The sequence below is a fragment of the Mauremys mutica genome, chromosome 2 (genome assembly GCF_020497125.1).
Source record: "Mauremys mutica isolate MM-2020 ecotype Southern chromosome 2, ASM2049712v1, whole genome shotgun sequence".
Lineage (NCBI taxonomy): Eukaryota > Metazoa > Chordata > Testudines > Geoemydidae > Mauremys > Mauremys mutica.
In genome coordinates, this window is record NC_059073.1 from 82,729,302 (window position 1) to 82,752,359 (window position 23,058).

Below are 23,058 nucleotides of genomic sequence, written 5' to 3' on the forward strand. Positions count from 1 at the left end.
TTTTGTTTTTATTTCTGAAATGCCCCCGTTTTTCAGTCCTCCTTGACCTCACTTCCGTTGTTCAAACATGCTTTGTGTTAAAGCCCTCTGCTCGCCTCTAGGTTTCACAGACGAAAAGTTGTGGCTTGTATGAGGTGAAGGAGACAAGTAAAGAGGTTTGGAGATGAATTCTAGATACTTTACATTGAGGGTACCTCTTTTCCCCTCTTTGTTGTAGAGAGACTGACAAGTAAGCATAACATGACTTGCATTGTCACAAAGTACATAAACTTGCAGACTTCAGATTTTCTGATGGAGAGTCTTAGGTGGTTTTAAACATGGTCAGGGATTTGTAGCTGATGGCCCCAAGGCTTTCGGAGAGAAAAAGATCACAGTAGTTAAATATATATGTTGCTAAATATCTTTTTTTTCTGACATTATAAGATTTTATTTCTTAATAAAAATAAAATGCCATGGAACCAGTCTTTGTTATATAGCCAGAGTATACAGTATTTAAATTTTTAAATAGTAGCTTGAATGAACTTGTGCAGGTCTTAAACAAATTTGTCATAAAGTAAAGAAATTAAAAATGTATTATGCCCAAAACATTTTTATAATTCTGCATTATCGCCTTAGAAATATTTTATCAGGATATTTTTGTTTGGTTTGGTTTTACTGTGTTTTGGTTCTTTGCAGATGGGAACATCAGGAATTGCTATGTAAGAAGGATGACTATATTTAATTGTTGGCTTCTGATTCTTGATTAAATTAGTACAAATCCTCACTTGTCTCTCTGCACTGTCCTACACTTACACTTCAGTAACATTATTTCTCACTGACTAAAATCTATCAAGAATCCATCATTTCCCCTTTCCATCCACTAAGTTTTGATGATTTGATGCAAAGGTGTACTTACCGTAACACTGTTACGATAACTAGTACATTTGTGTTTCTGTTATGATGGGAGTACTGTTGTAGTGAGACTCATCCACTGTTGCTGCTTCTTCTCAGCAGTGTTAATTATACTTTAGGCTCATGTAGGGTGCATATGGAAACACAAAAATAAGTGATCAGGGACTAGAACAGTTTTGCTTTCATTTGTTGTGACAATGGCACATCTACTATGAAACACACACACAGAGGCTAACGTACCTTATCTGTAATGAGGTCATGTCCCATGATGTGTATTAAACACCACTAACTAGTCCCCTGCTTATCCAAAACCTCATTTATCTGAATTAATTTTGTGTCCCCCATTTCATTCAGCTAAACAAGGTTTCACAGTGTTTCCAACTCATGGTTTTATCATGAGTCTCATGATATGTAGTGTTTTGCTTAAAGCCTAGTCCCTGGAGTCATATGAATACATGAGAATCTCAGCTTTCATTTAGGAAAAAAAAAAGAGGGGGGACAAATTTCTAGTCTTTACGGTTACAGAGAAATGCTGGAAAATCTGAGACTTAAAAATGCCAAATCCACAAGGCAAAGAATTCAACGTGATTTATTGTTCTTTAATCTTATGATTTTTAAGCCAATCTCATGATTTTGGTTGCCCTACTCATGATTTTTGAGTGTTTGGCGTTGGCAATACCATAATGTGCATTTTCATGTGTGTATCCGACTACTGTGAATAGTCTGTCAGACTACTATGGGGCAATATAGGGTTTTGTAGCGAGGATCTCCATTTTTCCCCCAGTGTACATGAGAGAGTGGAGAAGCACCCATTTCTCCCCAGCCCCTTGTTATGCCTATAGATTGTTTAGTGGAGACTATGTATTGATTCCAGCCTCCAACTTCTGGAGTGCTGAATCACAGTAGTTGTGCAGTGGGTTAATGGCATTTGATATAGTTTATCTGATTCTTCCCCCCACCATTGCTAATGAATGCCAACTGCCTAGTTTAAAAGAGAGCTAAATCCTATTTTGGCCAAGGCAGCTATGGAGAGCACAGATGCTGCCCACTGTGTCCTCTGCAAAAGGACTTCTGCCAACCGGGGAAGATTTCTCATGGCAAGACAAGAGGAAGTGCTGTGCAGTGCACTTTGCTGCTCTCCTGATCAGAAGCAAAGTACAATCCTACCTGCTGCCAGTTAGCATTTGCTGCTGAGTACAGCATACTCACTAGCTGGCTGGGGAGTTAGCTGCCCACTGGGGAATGTGGTGCATGGGCCAATGAATTAGCTGTCTGTCCTTCCTAGTGCTACTCATTATTGCTGTGGAGAGACCGTGTCCTGCCGCTTGCATGGGGAAGAAGAGGTTTCCAAACAATGTCTTCACCCTCTTGTGCAGCAGAAGGTGGAATTTAGCTCCTATACACCAATGCTTTGGGCTATTACCTAAACAGTGGTTGGCAGGCCAAACAAAAGCATTGTGGTGCCATGCAGAATTCTCAAGTTTGGGAGCAGCTTTGGCACTCCCACTCCAGCCATCTAGTGTTTGGCCTGGTGAGGGTGGGAGCATAAGCTAACTGCATGGCTCTATGAGCATCACCTGCTAGATGATTGCATAGCATTAACAGGGGGCTGCAAGGAGCTGCGATGGCAGCAGCATCTGAAAAGGGAGACGGGTGGGTAATATTTTTCAGTGAGATGGCCATATGTCTGGGAGATGTCCCTGAATGCCACTGCAGAGAGGGAAAGGGGCATGGTTCCACCCTGAATAAAAGCCCCATGTCTTTTTACCCCACACGCGGTTTTGATTCCTCTTTGCTGGTTTTTCACCCCTTCTCCTTATTTAAATTAACAAGAAAGAGAAAAACTCGGTGGACCTTTTTGAAAATATTTGAGCCAACAAATGCAGTCTTGTAAGTTATTTATTAGAGTATTTCGCAGTAAAAGTTTAATGCCATATAGTGGTCAGCAAACTCTCTCTTGCTGTTACAGTCATGTTTCTCATATCACGTTTCAAATTTCCTCAGAGCATTAGAAGTGTTATTTGGTTTTGGCGTGATGTTAATCACCTCATAGTAGTTTAATGCCAGGCTACATTTTCCTCTGGCTCTACAAGTTTTACCCATAAGAGAGGATGTACATTGGCCTCAAAGACTGTACATTTATTTTTCTCATAACTGTGATGTATTTTTGTCCTTTGCTAATATATTTTGATGCCTTATAGTTGTAACCTGCTGTTCTCTTTAATTGCTTATTGTTATTAATTATGTAGCGGTAACGTTGTCGGCTGCTTGAGCCATTTGGCTGTAAAAAAATGCATTTATCATTATTGCCATTGGAGCTGCAGTAAATTGCCAGAGTTCTGTCTGGAGATGAATGCTTTTGAGCGTTTCTCCAATAAAATTTGAATGTGGATCAAATCAAGATTTTCTTGTGCATCTTCCCTTCCCTTCCCCCCCAACCCCCAGGGCTTCTCTGCCCTGTCCCCACTTCTCTTCTTTTCTTCCTTCTCCACCTCTTCTCATCCTTGAGCTTTTCTTGTCACATCTACTCTTCCTCCCTGTGGCCCCATTTTCCTTCTTCTTCTTCTTCTTCTTCTCTATTGACTTTCCTTCTACCGCACCCCACCCCTTTACAGTGGCTCCTTGTTTTTCCCACTTACCTCTTCCCTGCCTCCTCCTGTCTACAGTATTTCCTCCCCCTTCCCTAACCTTTATCTGCCTTTGCCTCTCTGCAGTCGTTTGTGTTCCTCCTCTTCTATGCTTTTTGTCCCCTCCAGTCCCCTCTCGGTTTGTTTCTGCCTTTTTAGAGCTCACTGGGTATTTCTAAACTCCGCTTTTTGGCGGGCTCTAGAGAGGGGCTATAGTTTGGGTCCTTAATAAATATGTATTTAAATAACGGCCAGCCTGAAGCCATAAATTTACAAAGATCACAACACAGTGCGTACTACATAAGAAAAAGCGAATCAGCCCTGATTATTGTATGTCTTTTCGAGACACTGGAAAACTCTTCAGTGCAGGGAACTCTTCCGTTTGTTTGGGGACAATTCTGCTCGCCAGTGTAAATCCATGTAACCAGCAGAGTAACATCAGATTTACAGCACAGTAAGTGAGAACAGACTCTAGCCCTTTTTGTCAGGGGAGCCTAAAGCTGCCTATGTTACTGTATAATGGGATCAAATACAGAAACATGTGAAGGTTAAATGAAGCTGAAATTGAGCTTTCTCATATTTTCCTAAACAAAAAAATAGCAAATTAGACTAAAAAAACACAAAGGTTACACCTCGTTAAGTGGAACTAAATAACTTTAATAATATTCTGAACAAGAAAAATTCTTCAAACTGGTTCAGTTGGGCTAGGAGAAAAGAGTCTAGTTTAAAAGCCCCGTTCCAGTGTAAATTAAGCACAGCTCTGAGGGCCTCAAGTGCCCATTCCACACTTTTTTCTCCTATTTTTGGAGGGGTCAGGGCGGTGGAGAGGGCAGAAGGTTGGCACATCTCTAATTGAGCTGAAGTTCTAAATCAATATTCCAGCTACTGCTGTTCACTTCTTCAAAAGGTCCTCTACATGTGTAACAAGAAGTCAGTAAGCAACAGTTCTCATACTGCATTCAGCTTTGAAAAAAAATTGTCAACAGTGCCTGGCTTTTCATATAATTAAATAGCAGGAAGTGTAATACTTTTCATTCTAGGTATCCATAATGTTCAGAAATGCAAAGAAGTCCTGTTTTAGTCTGTTTCTCTCTCTCTCTCTCTCTCTCTAAGAGGGAGCTGGTCATTCTTTGCATCTTGGATAAACGGCTTTTCAGCATTTAGAGATTTTCTCCTTCAGACAACTAGTGGCTTTGTGCCAAAAAAGGAAGGCTCTGACCTTGCTATACACTCAGAACAAAAAATACCTGATGAGAGTTGTGTACGGTACATAGCTCATGCTGCTGGTCCACTGCTATGTGGAATTAATATTGACTATTCGACTGTCTCAGTGCTAGAAGATGTTTTCCCTGTAGACCTAACTTTACAACAGGTTGCATTTAGTTTATGCTGCATGAAATATCCTCTTTCAATTTTACCAATTTGTGTTTTTTTTGTGCAGTACTCGAAGGTAGATATACCTGTACTTCCACCAGTTCCAGAAGTCCCAGACGGGTGGGCATTACTAGTAGGTATTTAACATCAAACAACAGAGAAAGCTACCTCTCCAAGCAGAAAGCATGAACAACAACAACAACAAAAAATTACATCCAACACAGCAAGAAAAAAAATCACATTTAAAATGAATGCACAATACTAAAAACCAAAAGTTTTTGACTTATATTACTCTGTTCTTAATTCTTCTGAATACAAATGTGACATTTTTATTATTTTTTTTCCCCATGGTTTGATTAAATTGTTAATAAGTACTTTGCCCAGCCAGTCTCTGAACAGTTCGAATTATAATTTTATTTTACTATAGAAAGGTTGGTACAAGAAACTTTCTTTTCAGGGAGAAACATGGCCTCAGCACAGGATTGAGAGCAAGGAATTGCAAAATTCTAATCTTGACTGAAACTGATTGTGTTGTGGCCTTGTACAAATTATCTAGGGCTTGATCCTTCTCCAGCTAAATTTAGTGAGAGATTTTCCATTTTCTTCAATGGAAGAAGGATCAGTCAGTTAACATGCCTCAGTTAAAAAGGCCTGACCTCACAAATTTCTGAGTTATCTGCTCACATGAACAGGTTCATGTAAGCCAGGAGGACTGCTCATCTGAGTTAGTTACTCAAATGTGCAGGCATTTGCCAGATCAGTCTCTTTAAGTCTTTGGTTTATGCTCATAGAGCATTTTGAAGAGGTAGTATTAAGCTAGAAGTACATTTGAATGATTCATACTGCTACAAATAACTCATAAACTCCAGCTTTTTCTTAATGGTGCCTTTAATTTCTTCTAATAGCAAGAAGAAAACATTTTGAAAAGTATTTGCAGAATATGCCATGTCACAGAAGGCTGCATAGCAGTGACGTTGTGTAACCTTGTGATGTGTACATGCTATGTGATGCAACGCAGATTTAAAAAAAAAACAGAACTAAATACCTTGTTCTGGTGCAGTTACAGGCAAGAAGTAACAAATTGTGTCCCATAACATGGTGACTAACTTAGTTGCTGAATTCTTGAACTCTCTCCTAGTAGCCAGATGCCTGGAAAGGGCATTTGCTACATGGAAATCTCTCTTATTTGAGATGAAAATATGACAGTTATTAAGAAGTTAGACTATTAGATATGGAATTAATCCTTTTTTATTTTAACCAACCTGACTGGTTAGGCATTTTGGGGTTTAATCAATGTACAGTGCTAAAGGCACTTGTAGTAAGAAGAATTCACTTACATGCAGCCAAAGTGAGTGCAACCAAGCAAAAAAAGTGAACAGTTGGTGAAGTGAAATGCATCCCTTGCTTCAGACAGAAATACAGTGGAGTGAGAGATGCAGCAGACTGGCTTTCCCTTAAGCAGAGTTCATTTCAAAATCTGGCCCTGGAGAGATGAACTTTTTGCTTTAATTGAGGAGGTGGATTCTAGTGCTTGTTGCTCCATCAATCAGCACCCTTCTCCTGGTGGCTGTTCCTCAAAGGGGCATTAGCAATACTCTACAAAAAGCTGCAGTGTTCCTTAGTCATAAAATAGGCCATAGTGCACAATGCCTCTGGGAGCACTATTGGAGCTGAAGCCTGAGTGTCCCAGCACCACCATTTCACAGGGTCCAATGCACATGTTCTCTCCTCTCCAGTACTGGTACAGTTCCAATGGCCAACATACATAGGAGGGGGAAGAGACATAGCCGGTCCTTGCCCGGCCTTTCTTCGCCCCATTTGGGAAGGCTAAATTGCCTGTGTGACTCGTGGATGACAGGAGTAGGATTTTGCATGGCTGCTAAGCATGGGCATAAGATGGGGAAGGCTCCTTACAGCTTTGCCCTAACTCCGTTCCGTATACCCACTCACAGGTAGGCACAATCTTGCCCTAAATGTCCTTTTTTTTTATTTGAAAAAGGAGGAGGAGATGTCACCCAAGGCATGCCAGGTTTCCATGCTGAGCAAACTTTTTATGACCGAGTCACAGACTGATTTAGAATTGGATTGAGAATAAATGCCAACGCTGACACAGCCCTAACTTCAGTGATGTTAATGCATGGCACTATTATATTATGATGAAGAAAGGGGTGAGGAGGGCATGAAGTCCTTCCCTCCCCCCCCCCCAATGTGAGCAAAGTGGTCAGCTTTCCTGAATATGACAGGACACTCCTGATTGTAATTCTGTTGCCCACTCAGACCCTATGCTCCTAGCCTAGCAGAACAGGATGGGACTTCATTTAGACTTTTTATTAGACTTTTTTCAGTGGTAGTTCTTTCAGTGCTGTAAACATTTCCTTTCAGCAAATTCCAGCTGTATCCTTTGGCTTTAGTACATCTATTTCTTTATCACTTTACTCCTGTGCTTTTCAGAATTTAACACCTTGGTGGATTGTGGTTTTTGTCTTGGGGCGGGTGGCGTGATAATGTTTGAGAAATTAAAAATGACAGTAGCTCTGTTTCAATCAGGGAGAAGTGATAAACATGATGCTAGAACGCGTCAGGCAATATTCAGTTCAGCATCAAGTTTTTATAGAGTAATTGTGTCCTCTTTAACCAGGTGGAGAAAAGGCCTACCTGATATTCAAACACTAGAAGTTCTTTTTTATAGCAGAGGCTTAAGAGTTACAGTTATTAGCTGGGTTTGAAATAGCAATGAAATTATTTGTAACAAAATAAAGACATTTTTGTATTTGTGTAGCAGTTGTGAACTCTGCACTTTGTCATTAAAAAAGAAGCACCAGTGACACAAATATGTAAACTCAGAAACAATTGGGTCGACATATGGATTGCAAATTACGATGCAGTACTGCTTATTTTTTCTACTCTGGTTTTTAGTGCAAGCTGTTGTAGCCAAGGGGTTAGCTTTGTCATCTGTGCCATTTCTTCATTACTCCTTAGACCCCTGGCTTATAAATGTGTGCTGTGAAATTAACTCAGGGAAGAGGAGAAGCAAAGTGAAGGGGAAGGTTTAGGGCATAGTTTGCTTGGTTAAAAAAGAAAACACACTGTAGCTGTACACAGTTTTGAGCTGGAAAATTAAAGGAACTTCATGCCATTTGGTTCCTGTGTTTTATGCAGAGGGCAGAGTTTACTCCTATTCTGATCAGGAGCTTTACCAGGAGGAGTTCATATCTTTCAACCTTAGCTGATAGATTGTCAATGTAAGAGGCAGAAGGACCCTTCTGGACAGCCTGGAAGGTGAATGAGAGAGAGTCGTACTTATAAACTGATACAAATTGGTTTTCAGTGATGGCTGTAGTGTTGATCGGACAATATAAGGGGGCCCCCAGTGGTTACCAACTTAACAACTGCGTGTGAGTCAACCACAGAACAATTTGCTTGTAGCCACACTAGATTTTTGTTTTTATTGACAAGAAAGAAGCATAAACTTGGGGCACACACAGGCTGCTTCCCTTGTTTAAAGTTTATATTGAAATGTCACTGTCTTCAGTGAAATAACAAGTTCTGTGTTGGAGTTCAGAACTTTGATGGGTCTGAACAACCAGAATGTTACAACTTTATCTCTGGAATAAAAGTAACAAATTAGCAGATGTAGCTATTGAATGGTAAGAGAGAGGATTTTTAGCAGATAGCCTGCAGCTTTGAATGTGAGTGTATGTTCAGCTTCAAGATGGATTTTGTTGTTTGTTTTTATAGCTGGTTATCAAGTTAGCTGCTTAAGGTAATGGACTGCACCTCAATTACAATCTGCCTACATCCATTGAAACATTTAATATTTGTGTAAATATTAAATATTTATATGAATATTACACACTTTTATTTGGAATGTATTCATGTTTACATTTATGTATCATCTGAGTAAAGATTATAAATGGAAATAATTTACTTAGCCAGAGATTCTGCATGCGTCAAATTAAATTATCTTCCAGCATTGGGTAAGCCATCCTCATTGATGTTGTTAGGCTTTAACCATGTCTTACCTCACACCTTAACCACGTAGGTGCATTTTTAAATCTCAGTTTTGTGATATACAGTGGGCACTTTGTTGTTAACTCCCTTATGGAGTTATCGGATCTATAACGTGAAGGACATACTGACTTGTTTTGCAATGTGCAACACCAGGGACTGCAAGGTACGGTTTTCTGTTTGATTTGGAAAAGTGTAGGTTTTATATTATAGGTTAATTTCTTTCTTATTGTTCAGCTAACTCATTTGCACTGTAATGTACTTTCCTATTCCTCCTCTTGATAGTGGGTGCTTTAATACCTATGTTGCAAGCAGTATTCTAAATTTAATCCATATAGTGGTTGTCTAGAATTCCATAGCATTGCTTATTTCTTACCTATAACTCTTAATAAAAAATAGGGCTGTGCCAACCTATTATGCCCTTAATAGAATATTCTAATGGTTATTAAATCAATTGACTCTGAATCTCACTTTAATAAATGAGTCAGACAGTATTTTCCAATTACTGTCAGCCGCCACCTTTCTAAAGAGCAGAAGATTATTTTGATTGAATTTTTTAAAGCTGTTCAGCACTTTTTTTCCCCTGCTCTTACTCGAAGAATAGCAGCTCTCTCATGTGGGGAAGAAGGCCTCTTGGACTGTATTCTGACACTCCATTGCATTTCAGATTTATCCCAAATGTAAACTGAAAATGTGGCATTTCACTGGCCCTTTATTTATTAATGATGTAATACTTTGTGCACTGTTGTAGTGCCTTAGCAAATTGCCTGCTAAATAAGAGCCAGATTGAGGCTGGCCATGCACAAGTATGTAGGAAGACTCAACAAATCTTTCCAACTCCCTTTTTCTCTCCCTTATACCTCCACAAGGAGTGTCCACAACCCCAGCCTGTTCTTGTATACCAGAGGGAGATACAGCACTAGCGACACTACTGAATTCTCCATGGGAAGCAGAGCAGGGCAGAGCAATGACCTAGCCCTCCTCTGCACTAGCTATCACACCAAAACCAGTAGAAATGTGGGGAGGGGACAGTGTCCGCACTCACACACACACGCACTGCACCTTTGAAAGGCAGATATCACCTTGATGTGTGCTCCCTTGGTGTTTCCAGAGGTCTTCTGTGTGTCTCAGCAGTCACTGTCCCAAAATGCCTGTAGGATCCAGCATTGATGCAGAGCCCCTCCTCTGTCATGGTAGTCTTATTAAAAGCCATAATTTGTCACTAATTAAGTAACCTCATAACACCCTTGAGAGTTAGGTAAAAACTACTATGCCTGTTTTATCGATGGATAATCTGAAACAGAATAACTGATTTGCCCAAGGTCACACAATAAGTCAGTAGCAGAGCTGGGAAACCCCAGAACTCATGACTCCTAATCCAGTGCTATGTGCTAACTATGTTCCTTCCTCTTAAATTTAAGTTATGCCCTCTCACATTCTTGAATTTAATAAGTGGAAATTTCCCATTTATTCCAGGAGTGGAGCACATGGTGAGTTTTATGTCAATATTGGAGTGAAAAAATTGTCCCATGTAAAGAAAATCCCAAAGCTACAGACGTAGGAAGAAAACAAATTTGTTCGCGTTTTAAATGTGATCTTCATAACTGTAAGGGCTAGGCACATTTATTTTTTAACAGAAAGCTTAGATTCTGCAGACATTGATGGTTCTTGCCTGGGGAAGTTACCCATTGCCAGAGGTGAGTGGGTGAAGTGAACTTTTTAATCCCTTTTTATAAGGCTTTAGGAAAATGAAATTTGCAATATAAAGCAGGCTAAGTAATTTTAATGTTTGTGACCAACAGATCTCAGGGATACTGGAAATATAACAGTCATATTTTTAACAGGGACCAACTTCTTCTTGAACAAGTAAAAACATTGTATTAGCCAAAATTAGGTATTCTTCAAATCAGAATTCATGTTTTGGCATGTTTAATTAAGATAATTATTGTGGACCATGCAAGGAGAATTCCATATCCCATTCTTGTTTGAATTCCGCTATTTCCCAGTATCTCAGTTCAGGAATCCATATCCCCTTGGGATGTTTTGAGAAATTTCCCTTCAAGGTGCTAGTGGTATAGAATGACTAGCACCATTAATTTGCCAATGCTAACTCTGTGTTTCAAGGCTCGGCATTGATTATTTTCACCTTGATGGGTGAAAGAGCCAGGGATGAGCTCCCTTTGTCCCACTTGCTGTGAGTCTGTACATCAGCATGGACAGGTTGACAAAGAAACTTCCCCCATAGGCTTATTAGTGCATAATTGTCCATTATTGGGATTTTCTCTGAAATACCTGTACTGGCAAGTGTCGGAGCAAGGATACTGGGTAGGTGGATGTTTGGTCAGATCTAATATGACAATACCTATTTCTTAGTGGGGGAGGGGTGGAGAATGCCAGTTCAGGATCTTCAGAAAGAGAAGCACCAGCTTTGTGTGAGGCTGCTGAGAATACATTCTTCTTCGGCAGCACCCACTGCTGGAGCCTGCCTGTTTGTGGGAGAGTACCTTGTAAAACATGCATCACATGTTATGACCATACCTCTTAATTGTCTTGTATCGGGCAGGGTGTCCAGTACTTCGGCTACTGTTTCAGGCCCTGTCCTGCTGTGTTTACACAGCTGTCCTCCATCATGGTAGCCATTGGGCTGGGATGGAGAAATCCTCTCCAGTCCTCTTGGTGGCTGAGTTCTGTGCATGCTGCTGCCTTTAAACCCTTTTTCTCCTCCTCCAAACAGATGTTTTTTTGGCTTCTTGCCCACCCTTGTGGTGATTAGATGGAGCAGGGCTTATCTTTGAACAGCAATTCCAGAATCTAAAGAGGGTTGGCAGTGTTGGCAGAAGGATGAAAAACCTAGGCAGCTTCTTGAGTATCCACTAAAACTGAGCATCCCCACTGAGGATGGAAGATGTTTTGGGTTCAATATTTATTAATTTATATACACTGATTTATAAAAGATGTCACAGCTCAGATAGCCCTCTCCTCCCCCCCCCCTTCCCATCTATGCACTAGGCTTCTAGATCAATTTTGGATAGAATACCAGGCATCCAGCAGAGCACAGATCACGGTGAAGTTAGATACATGAACTTTGTGCACAAGCAAGTTATGATCTTCTGACCCTAGCATATATAGTCTCCCAAGATAGATGAGCCATTTCAATACACTATGATCACTGTTTCAGTGGGTGAAGTTAGATAGGAAAATCTAGCAGTGTTTTAATAAAGGACTTTGTAAAGAACAAAAACAAATTGCTATGGGAAAAGCTAAAACTCTGCTTGTTGGTGTGTGCCTGGCTATCCCTGTGAATCTCTATCCTGCTGCATGATGACTGACAAGAAGGGAGAAGGGGAAAGAGAAGCATATAAACAATAATTTTAAAGAGCCAAAATAGGACCAAAAGTTTCTATATTCACAGCTAAGTTAAAAACATGGTTTTATCCTGTCAGAAAAGCAAAGTTATGTGCATGCCTATATTATTAATGCTGATTACTTAATTGAGAGAACCCCTAAGATAAAGTGTAATCCTTATGGCTTTGTAGGTTTTGCTCTACACCTTCTCAATATGAATCTTCTCAATATGAAGAATTCATAAACCGTTTAGATAATTATATTCAAGAAGAATTTGCTACAGCCCCAAATACACAATGGACTTTTCCTCTTATGAAATTTTAAAATTTAGAATGTCCTGAGTAGCTTAGTTACGCTTTATTCCCTTTCTCCCCCTTCCTCCCCCCCAAATTCTTACCCTGGCACTTGCTTATACCAAGGCTGAATTTAGCCTTCAGAGTAATTCAGCCTAACAAAAACACCAGGCATACAACTGAAATGATTTCAATTCTGGTTAGTTATTAAGGGATAGGTTGAGACACTGACTGTATGACACCATTCAGTTTACAAGTTCCATTACATGTTTTCTTTAAATTAATTGGAAGAATTTTCTAATATAATTAAAGAAACAAAAAAGCTCGTGTGTGTTATGTATGTTCTATTCACTATCGACAGCAGTTTTCAATTTGGCATGTTGGTCATTATGCTTACTAATCACTCTAGGCAGTGTTGTTTTAAGCAGAAGGTAGACAGTTTGACATTTATATATTTGAGATAGAGAGAGGGCTTTCCTAAATCATTTTTTTACCTAAGAAATGTTGTAGAGATTAGTTGGTTGCCAAGCTGTGTGTTATTGTTTGATTTTTAGTAATCAAATATTGTATTTACCTGCTAGATCAATGTTATTTGTTGTAACACACTAGTGACATACAGAAGGACCTTTTCTAAGCCGTGCTATGGGAATTGACCCCTCTGCAATAGGGCTGGAAGCCGCATCTTACTTAGCAACTGTTTCTAAGTAGGAGAGCCATTCACTGCCTAAAGCTAGGAGTGATGCCTGTGGAAGAGAGTGGAAGAAAGCATGGGGAACCTGTAGGTGGCAGTGGGAAGGGTTTTAAGGCCATGTGATATCGCCCGGAAAGCCTATGTCAGGGAACAGTGAGGGGCTTCTGAGCCTGTAGGAAAAATAATGAGTAAAGGAAAAAAATCTATGATTATCCAAAAGGGTATTGAGAGCCTAGAAAAATTGGTATGAGTTTGGTAGCTGTCTGTGAGAGAAACTAGGAGCTGGAGTGAGAAGGGAAAACTGGAGTGGGGTTTATATAGGTTATAAAAAACTGGTTTGTGGTTGAAGCCTATGCATTGTCATGCTGGCTGGGGGGAATACCACTGAGAGTGGCAGAAGGATCATTTAAGCACACAATTCACATCTTTGCTGATAGAAGCCAAACACTTAATTCCTTGTGCACTCCTTTGGAAATATATTCATTTGTGATTGGGTGGGTTTGTTAGGGATGTATGTTCCCTGTCCCAGAGCTAGTTTCTTAGTGAAATCTAATACATCTGCATTTCTATCCAATGACAATTATATGTACCAAATCTTTGGCTTTGTATGCTCCTAAACCTTGCAGATGAAGAATATTTCAGAAGCCATAGATTTTAGGGGCATCTGGTTTATCAGGTCTAGATAAACAAAAACTGTTCAGTCCATAGATCATATTGGACTTGGCACTTTGTAATAGCCATGATGAATCTCACCTTCCTTTTGATTTCTCCACCAGACGAAGGATTGAACCATGAATGTAAACTCTGCAATCAAACATTTGACTCGCCTGCCAAACTTCAGTGCCACCTGATAGAACACAGCTTTGAAGGAATGGGGGGCACCTTCAAATGTCCAGTCTGCTTTACAGGTAGGCGGATGGGATCAGTACATTCCTTGTCATGCCCTAAGCCTATGCATACAGAACTTTCATTTATATGGCCCTTAGGATTTATGTCATGTTACGACTTTAGGTCAGTTTTGGGATGCAATATTAGATTTGTGCTCATTAGTAATATCGATTAGAAACTGTTTAAAAAATCAGGCTTGATGGAAGGTCAGGCATGCATCTACATGAATTGCATTTCAAAGTTATTTATCAGAACTTTGTATTTTCAGAATTGCAAAACTGATTGTTACATTCATACACCTCGGTTTCATCACTGTTATGTTCTGAACTTGCCAAGGAGAAAAATGACCATCCAGATATACTGTCCAGTTATAGAAAATGTGGTAAATGAGAGCAGAACTTGGGTAAGGAGTGATGACTTTGGCCCCAAAAGCATGCTGCAGTGTTCTCCTTTGGACCAACAGTAATGCTCCAGTTTAATTTAGTTGTTGGCACTAGAAAAGGAGAACCTTCATAATTTGAAAAAAATGAAAATCTGAGACTGTTGCAGATCTATAGCAAAACATGACAAAACACACTTAGGGTATTCTTCTATCAATAGCATGCTAATTTTGGAAGCCATTCAAGGTTTCTGTTCTCCATTAATGGGAGTTAAGCCTGTGTATTGATAGGCAAATAGACTCCTTAATACCTTCATTTTATCCCTCTTTGTTTGGCAGCTCCCCTCCCAATAAACCTTAAGTACACCCTACAAAAGAAAATTAAAGTTGAGTTTTTCTTCTTGCAGATAGAGTGGCTGGCACTGATTATTACCTCACTTTGTTCAGGTTACATATTTCTGTTGAATTATAAAATTTAAAAATATATAGTTCATTTTCACTGCACAGCTTGCCGTAGTCCTGTCTGAGTCTGTGTATAGTTCTGCCTTCAACAGTTTGCCTGTTAGGCATCTGCGTTCAATAATTCTTTCAGTGAGGCAGTTCTTTGTCTTTTGGTTTTATTATTGATTGTCCGACAGTTTTTTCCTTGTCTTTGGGTACACACATATGTAAGGAGTTGATTTTCTTGTACTCTTATATTGTGTGTCTAAGGATTCCAAGAGTTTAACAACACGTTTTGGGGGTGTTTTATGCAGTATACAAACTAGCATCTGTAAAGGGTCTCCACTGGTGATTCTCCACGTGAGCGAGATCCCTGATAAAAAAATAATCTTTTAATGTTTGAGCCACTAGCCTTGGAAAATGTGTTAAGGAGTATGGAGCTAAGTCGATTCCAATCTGTGTGAAACCTTTTTTCCTTTTTGCTGATGGGGTAAATAGACACAGAGCATTAATCGTAAACAGTGGTGGTTTTTTAGCAATGCGCTATTAAATTATTTCAGCATGTCTTGCTAGAATATTAACAAGAATTTAAAAATCACCAATATACATTTTATATGGAAAATGGAATCTGAGCAGTTTTTTTTAAGGTAATGAGAAAAGTGATTAAAATGTATGACTCACAAGAACAATATTCTAATATTTTTTGTTGGCTTGAAATTAGAATAATTTTAATGATTAGGAGTGGAGTCAAAGTCAAATGCCAGCATCTTTAATAAATCCTTTTCCTGCCTATACAGATTAATATTGTAGATGCAAACTTTTTTAGGTCACAGTGCACCAGGCATCCATCAGAAGTCAGTGCTGCCAACCCAAACACTGCCTCTGGCATATACAATTTAATTATTAATAGTATGTCTCCTAGGTAAACTGTTACACAGTCTTAGGGCCTTGTTTTGTAGTCATTAAAATTGAACATGTTTATATTATTGAAACCCTTACATTCAGTGTGTAGGCAGAGTTGATCTTAAAGTATCCAAAGAGAATTTACCTGCAGTTCTGTTTCACATTCATAGACGTTGCCACACTGCAGCTGTGGGATATAATTTTTAGCATTAGCACATTTAAATACAGAACTGTTTGTTAGCTTTAACTTTAGGCAAATACAGTAAGCGGGGCTTTGGAACCTATGCTTTCCAGACCTGTTGGTTGGTAGGAAATAAGTTTCATGTGTGTTCATTTTCAAGATAGTATGCTTGGTGACTTTCAGGTCATTTTAAAATAATTTGTAAGAGAAAATAGCATTTCTAAATCTTTATATTTGAACTATATTGATTGTTTTTGGGGGGTGTCTCTTTACCAGAAATTTAGTACAATGCCTTTTTTAAAAAAGAGACCTCACTGTGTAGATGAATAGTGTTGGTTGCGCCTATTAGTGCAACAGTATAATGTGAAATTACAGTGTACTAGCTTAATTCTACCTCTTGGAATTACTGTGCATTAATGGTGAAATGTTTACAAATGACTTTCCACTTACGAAATTAAATAATGAAAAGCTCACTGTTGTTTTAACATTTCAGTGTTTGTTCAAGCAAACAAATTGCAGCAGCATATTTTCTCAGCCCATGGACAAGAAGACAAGATCTACGACTGCACGCAGTGTCCGCAGAAGTTCTTCTTCCAAACAGAGCTGCAGGTACCATATTCATGAAGAGGACTTGGATTCAGGGGCTGTAGCAGTACTGAGCAAATGTGTTCTGTATCTGGACTCATTGCATTCCTTGCTCTTCACTATGGGTTGGGGGGTACCAGAGAAAATATAAACAGAGAGCAAAAAACAACTTGTGTATAACTCACATGAGTAGCATTTCATGCCACTTGTAAGAGCTATCATAACAGAGCATCTGACTTATTAGTTTAAACCTAGACAGTAGGGGCAACCATTCGACTCCTGCTTTGTAGTTTGGTGGAGATCAAGAGTGTTTCAGAATTGGTGTTCTTGATATTTTAAGGGAGGAAAGGAGAGAAATGAGCAGCTTGCATTCCTATTTAGCACCCAAAACAGCCAGTGAATAGAAGAATGAAAATGGAGCTTGTGTTCTCTTCTCCTTCTGGCAGTCAGCAAGAAAGAGCGGCATAAGAAGGTGGAAATAAAAGAAGAGTAAGCTACAGAATGCAGTAGCATACTGTACCTATGTCCAGCTGCTGGTCAATCCAGCCTCCCATAAATATTAAACTTCAGATAAAATTAGTTATAGGAGTATTTCATTGTCTTCTACTTCTTGTACACTGTCTGTAGGGTCAGTAGAACTCTCTTATTGTTGAAGAATAGGACAGAAGGAGGGGGGAATACATCTTGTATACCTTCTGAAAGAGGTCAAAAGAACGCCTGGTTATATACTAATTTAGCTGCTCTCTTTCTCTTGGAAAGGATCATTACATTGCTAGTACTCCTGAAATGACTTGTCACATTTATAAAGATCAGAAGATGAGAGTACCAAATGTTCATTAACAATTTTAATTCACGTTTGAATATTATCAGAAGAGTGTTTGGAAGTCAAAGTTCCAGGATCTCCATTTGCTAAAAGGGGATCAGTGCTGATGACATAAAGAAAATATATTTCTACTATAGTGTTATTTTTTACTCTTTATGTTCTTTGTTTGAAGAGTGTGGTGCAAAGCACTATACTGAAGGTGTTTATAATTTTTATAACATAGACTGTTGTCTGTAAGAAGCTTAACTGAGCCTCCTCCATTTATTTCACTTTTGACCAGAGCTAGATTTATCCTTGTCATTAGAGGTAAGAAGCTAGTGGGGTGGGGGGGGAGGTGTGTGCGCACACTCATTTAGCATGTCAATTATTGTAATTTTAATGTATTTAATACTTAATGCTAATACTCAGAATGATAGTATGAATGATTTCTTATGTGGGAAAAGAAATTAGATTTTGAGAGCTTACACTAGGCCTCAGTATGTTGTATGAGAACTGGATATTGAAATCTATCAAGTTGTATTTCTCTTTTAGTGTGGGTGGGAGGGCCTGGGTGGTGGTGTGCCTGTACAGTTTAGTTTAACCGTATTGTGTGAGAAACTGGAATGTCAGCCTTAATTTTCAGTTTCCCAACTTTGGCTGGAATCAGTCTAGGGACAGATGGGACAAGGTGGCAGTGTTCTGGTTCTGGCAAAACCTCTGATTTAGCCCCAGACACCAGCACCCTCTTCCCCTCATGTCCAGAACAAACCATCTTCACTTCCATCTAGTCTGGCACCCCATGATACCATTCCACCCAGTCTTCTCCCCTGGCATATTTCTTCTCACCCCACTCAAGTTTTGATGTCTTCCAGTAGGTGTCTGTTGTCCTTTTAGGCCATTTTTCAGTGTCGGAGGTAAGGGTGCTGCCATCTGCTCACCTGTCATCTGCATCAGAACATTCCATAGATGGGAATGTGTAGTCCTTACAAGGTAGTCTTCTCCTCTTACCTGGGCAGTCCAGTGGAGAGGGGGTAGCCATTGTGCTCACCACCAACTTCACTAACAGTTCCTGCCTATGTGAAAACACCCTAACATCCTACCTGGCTATCTATGTAAGTTAAGGCAGAGGGCCACAATTGTAGTGCTCCCAAATACCTGAGATACATCTCCCAGCCATCCCCTAGATGCTAAGACTGCTTTATTTAGAGTCCAGCTCAGAACTCACGCACAAAGTCTGGCCGCAGGTGAATGAGTATCAAATTTGTGGATTAGGGAAGGAAAGGATCTAATCCAGTGGAGGAGATGATGAGGGGGTTGGGATTAAGGAAACAGTGAGTAGATTTAGGGCTGATGGGAGAGATAAAGGAGAATTTACCAAAAACATCTAATGAAAGATTTTTTTTTTCAAAAACCAACAACACCTCAAAAATTTCAATTTGAAGGTAAACCAAATAAAAATGTTTCCTTTTTTGTTCTTTTTGTTTTAAAAAAAAATCAAACATTTTGTTGAAACCAAACTGTTTTGCCAAACACTTCAATTCTGATGAAACTACATTTTTGAATTAAAAATAATTTTGGTCAGAAAATTTCAACCAGCTCTGTTGTTCATTACTGCAGTATCTGAGGTGCACAAATAGGGAGGTGAGGAGGGAGAGTTGAAGAATGGTAAAAGGAAGAAAAGAGAGACTGCTAGGGAAGAGAAGACAAAGGGGGGAAATGGAGGAGATGAGGGAAAGAGTGGTGAAAGGAAACAGGAATTAAAAAAAAGAAAGAAAAAATATGAACAGCAGATCCTGAAATAGGTTTTTGGGAAAAAAGACCAATTAAACAAATAGCGTAGATAATATTGATGCATATAATATATAGAGAGACAGCTATCTGTATGACATCTACAATAAAGATAGATAATATAATCACCTGTCCTCTGCGTACTAATCCAGCTCCCCAGGAACGTGCTAATATTTCCTAAACCTGAGCAGCTTTAAACAGCTGGCTTTTTCTTTTTTATTAAAATCAAATCAAATATCTTCTCCCCTCAGAAATAACTCCTGCCGAAGGCTTAGGACAGGGTTTTTATGGCTTTCTCTGACCCCAGCATATTTGAACTCATATTAACTAAAGCACCTGGCTTTCCAGTGAAGGGTGTAAAAGTACATCTGAATAAATAGACATATTCTACCTGTGCTTCCCTCTTTTTTGTGTTGGCTGCCAATTCACTTCAGGGTGACTTTAAGGTGTTGGTTACTACCTACTGCACAAAGCCCTAAATAGATGAGATCTCAGTTACCTCAGAGACTGCCTCTGCGTCTCACCATGCCACCTGCATTTGTCTGGAACACCAGCTTCTTGTCCTATGCTCCAGCTATCTATCTTCAGTGGAACTTGGGGGTAGGGCATTCTAGGTAGCAGGCCATCACTTCTGGAATCTGCTCTTGCTGAAAATATGTGTAAGCACGAACCTGGCTGCATTTAGAATGCATTTTAAGATGCGTCTCTTTGTTCAGGCTTTCCACTAGCTGCAGGCTCTGGGAATCCCTAGCATTTAGCCTACTGGCTATGTTTTCTCCATCACTGTCCTTTAAGCTTGTGTTGTGAAAGGGTCACAATTTATTTGTTCACTATATTTGGGAACAGTTGTTTGCGTTTCATCAAAATTATGCACCTACTACATGTGACAGATGCTAGTCATGTCACTTAATGCACTTCAGTTACTGGGGTGATGAGGGAAACGTAAGAAAAACAGACCAGAGAGGGAATAGATGCTGTGGGGATGGCAGCCTTACGCATGCATATAACAATGACAATTTAAAGGAAGAGAATACATGGATGCAGACAATATATGCATTATGCTGTCCTATAGCTTTATATGCAGCTTGATAGGGCCCAAATCTTCACAGCAGAGTTTTTTCTGTGCTAATCTGATTCATGTTGTTTGACGTCTGGAAGAGCAGACTGAATGAAAATGAGGAGTGCCAAATTTTATACTCCCCCACCCCTATGAAAATGCCATATCCACAGCTACCATTCTTCTGGTCAGAAAAACTAGGACTCCCTGTAGGGACTTTCATAATACCACTGCTTCTTAAATGGCCAGAAGAGTCACAGTTAACAACTCATGGCACAGCCAGGAGCTGCTCTAACTTTAGGCAAACTAGGCACCTGCCTTGCACAGCAGATTTGGCTCAACTGTCCCACCATGACGAGGGGTGGCCGGGCCAAGCCTGAATGGTGCTATGACCCTGTGCACCAGGTTACAATGGCATCGCGCAAATTTAACCCAGCAGCTACTTCATCATGACAAAGAGGCAGCCGAGCCAAATCTGTCACCCTAGGCCTATGAGGAGTGAGGTGTACTGAACTTTTGCCTACGGTGGCAGATTGTCTTGAGCTACTTCTGGGAACAGCCGCCTCAGAGGCAACCTCTGATGAGCTGGGGAGTAAACCACCTGTCCTGCGAGTCAGACCTGAAATATGCTTTTTAGTTATTATTTATATTGAAACAATATTAAATGAAAATGAGTACACTATTAGTTTTAGGTCCCCTCTAAGGCCTGTGCAAGCGTTTCAGTAAGAGTATTTGCAATTACCAATTAATTATTCGTAGCACCGAGAGACTCTAACTGAGATCAGGACCCCATTGTACTAGGAATGGGGAAAAAATGCATAGTAAGAGACGCACTCTGCTCCAGAGAGCTTACAGTCTAAATAGACAAGCTAGACAAAGGATGGAAGGAGAAAGAGAGGCAGAGTAACTTGCACAAGATCTGGGAATAGAACCCAGGTCTCCCGACTCTCAGTTGAGTGCCCTATCCCTTGGACAATGCTGCCTTTCTAATTATTAATCTAATAACTGGCATAGCTTCTGTAGCCTTCACAGAAAAACACAGACCTTAATTTTAATAATCTCAACAGACCTTTCTTCTCCCTCCCCTGCCAAAAGCATTCTTCTTCTGTTCAGAAACAGGTTTTAAAAGTCTTTGTTGCTCTGCTGTGACTGGAAGAACCTGCTTTTAACTTTTTGGGGGATACTTTATTTCTCTAGAGGGGAAGCAGATCTAAAGCTTCTGTTATGGACTTAGAAAGGTATGCTTGAAGAGGCCGCTGGGTTGGTAACTGGTACATGCTTATGGGTTCTACAGGATCCTAAAGCCTGTCTGTTATTTTTATGCCTGTCAAATGAATTGAAATTGAAGAAATATTTAACTAAAACTATTTATTCATTTAAAACGTAACACTTTAATAGTACTTGCATGCTTAATGCAGTCTGGATTTTTCAGAAATAACCTTTTAATATTTTTTAAATTAAAAATATCAATCTGGACATCAGATGAGCTAACCAGTTGCAAGCTAGACAGTCATAAAGCTGAATATACACCTCCCAGTATTAACGGCCTAAGAACGCCAGTACCTGAGATTTGAGTGCATGGCTGTATTTGTCTGAATCACTATACTAGTATACATTTTTTACATCCGTCACCCACAGTACTGAACTTTTAATTAATGAGAAAAGTGATAAATCTATAATTATTGTAGCCCAGTGCTGTATTATTGATAAAAGGAGATAAAACCCATTAAGGAGATTCCCCCTCTGCCCCCCCCCTCCTTTTTTGTCAGCCAATTTCCCCTCCCTGGCATTGTTTTTTTTCTGGATTGTTGGACTATGCCTAGCTGGCATTAGCCATTTGGATGGGCTTGCAAAACAATTTTTTGTGGCTTCCTAGTCCCCAACAAAGAAAGGTAACCAATTCGTGTCCAGTTTTTGTGTTATGCCTATAGCCAGCCCTAGTTTGGCTCCAGGTTTATTGAGGGTGGACGGGCAACAAGATTCTCTGAGGCAGGTTAGTTGGCTCATTTTAGATTGTTTAAATGTTGGAGGTGACGGGGGTGGGGGTCAGGCCAGCCCCAGCCTCCAGTAGAAGTGCAGCACTTTTGCTTGTGCTGTGGTCTGTAAGTTTTGCATGTGATAATTGTCAAAATAAACTGGGGTTCCTGGGCACTAGGCCCAGTCAGAAAGGATTTTGTGTGCATTCTGATAATCATAGCATTTATTTAACACTTTGCAAACATTATCTAATTAATTGACTCAGCCTTCCCAAGGGGTGGGTAAAAAACCCCACATTACAGATATGGAAACTAAGGCAAGAAACAGGTGACAAGGAGTCTTTGTCCCATACTGGTGGATTGTGGCCTGGCCTCAGTTTTCCATGCCTTTGCTATCCTGCATCTGGAGTACAGCAATGGCATGTACCTTAGGAAATTCCAGATAGTGGAGAACACTGCAGCTCATCTACTCAGCAACACCGACCACTGTGAGCGCATCAAACCTGACTCCTTCTCCCTACAAGGGCTTCCCATAGAATATCAAGTCAAATTCAAGGTCTCAGACCTTATCTTCAGGGTGTGCAATGGCCAGGCTCCTGCATATCTAAAAGATCACTTTCAAGAATGTTCTCACAAAGAAAAGGCTTTGAAACATTGTTAAAATGAAATCAGAGATTATCTCTGACCTTTCTAGTTCCCCAGAATCAAGGGATGAGGGGGTGGGGCACAGATACTGCCTTTGTAGGCCCCATAGGCCAGTATGCAGGGGGGAATAACTTGTCACTTCTTTTTAAAAGGAAATCTGTATGAAATCCAATTAACATTAAAA

At 39.8% G+C, this 23,058-nt stretch overlaps 1 protein-coding gene across 7 annotated transcripts in view; it reads left to right on the top strand.

Moving 5' to 3' along the window:
* ZNF521 (zinc finger protein 521) overlaps positions 1 to 23,058 on the top strand; it is a 266,677-nt gene that overhangs the window by 220,167 nt on the left and 23,452 nt on the right. For 4 of the 7 annotated variants that reach the window (XM_045005464.1, XM_045005461.1, XM_045005462.1 and 1 more), the window contains 3 exons: positions 4,960 to 5,025; positions 14,006 to 14,137; positions 16,515 to 16,630. In XM_045005464.1, the coding sequence (XP_044861399.1) occupies positions 4,960 to 5,025; positions 14,006 to 14,137; positions 16,515 to 16,630 (314 nt within the window). The remainder of the gene's footprint in view (positions 1 to 4,959; positions 5,026 to 14,005; positions 14,138 to 16,514; positions 16,631 to 23,058) is intronic. The other 3 variants (XM_045005467.1, XM_045005466.1, XM_045005465.1) reach the window with 1 other exon arrangement.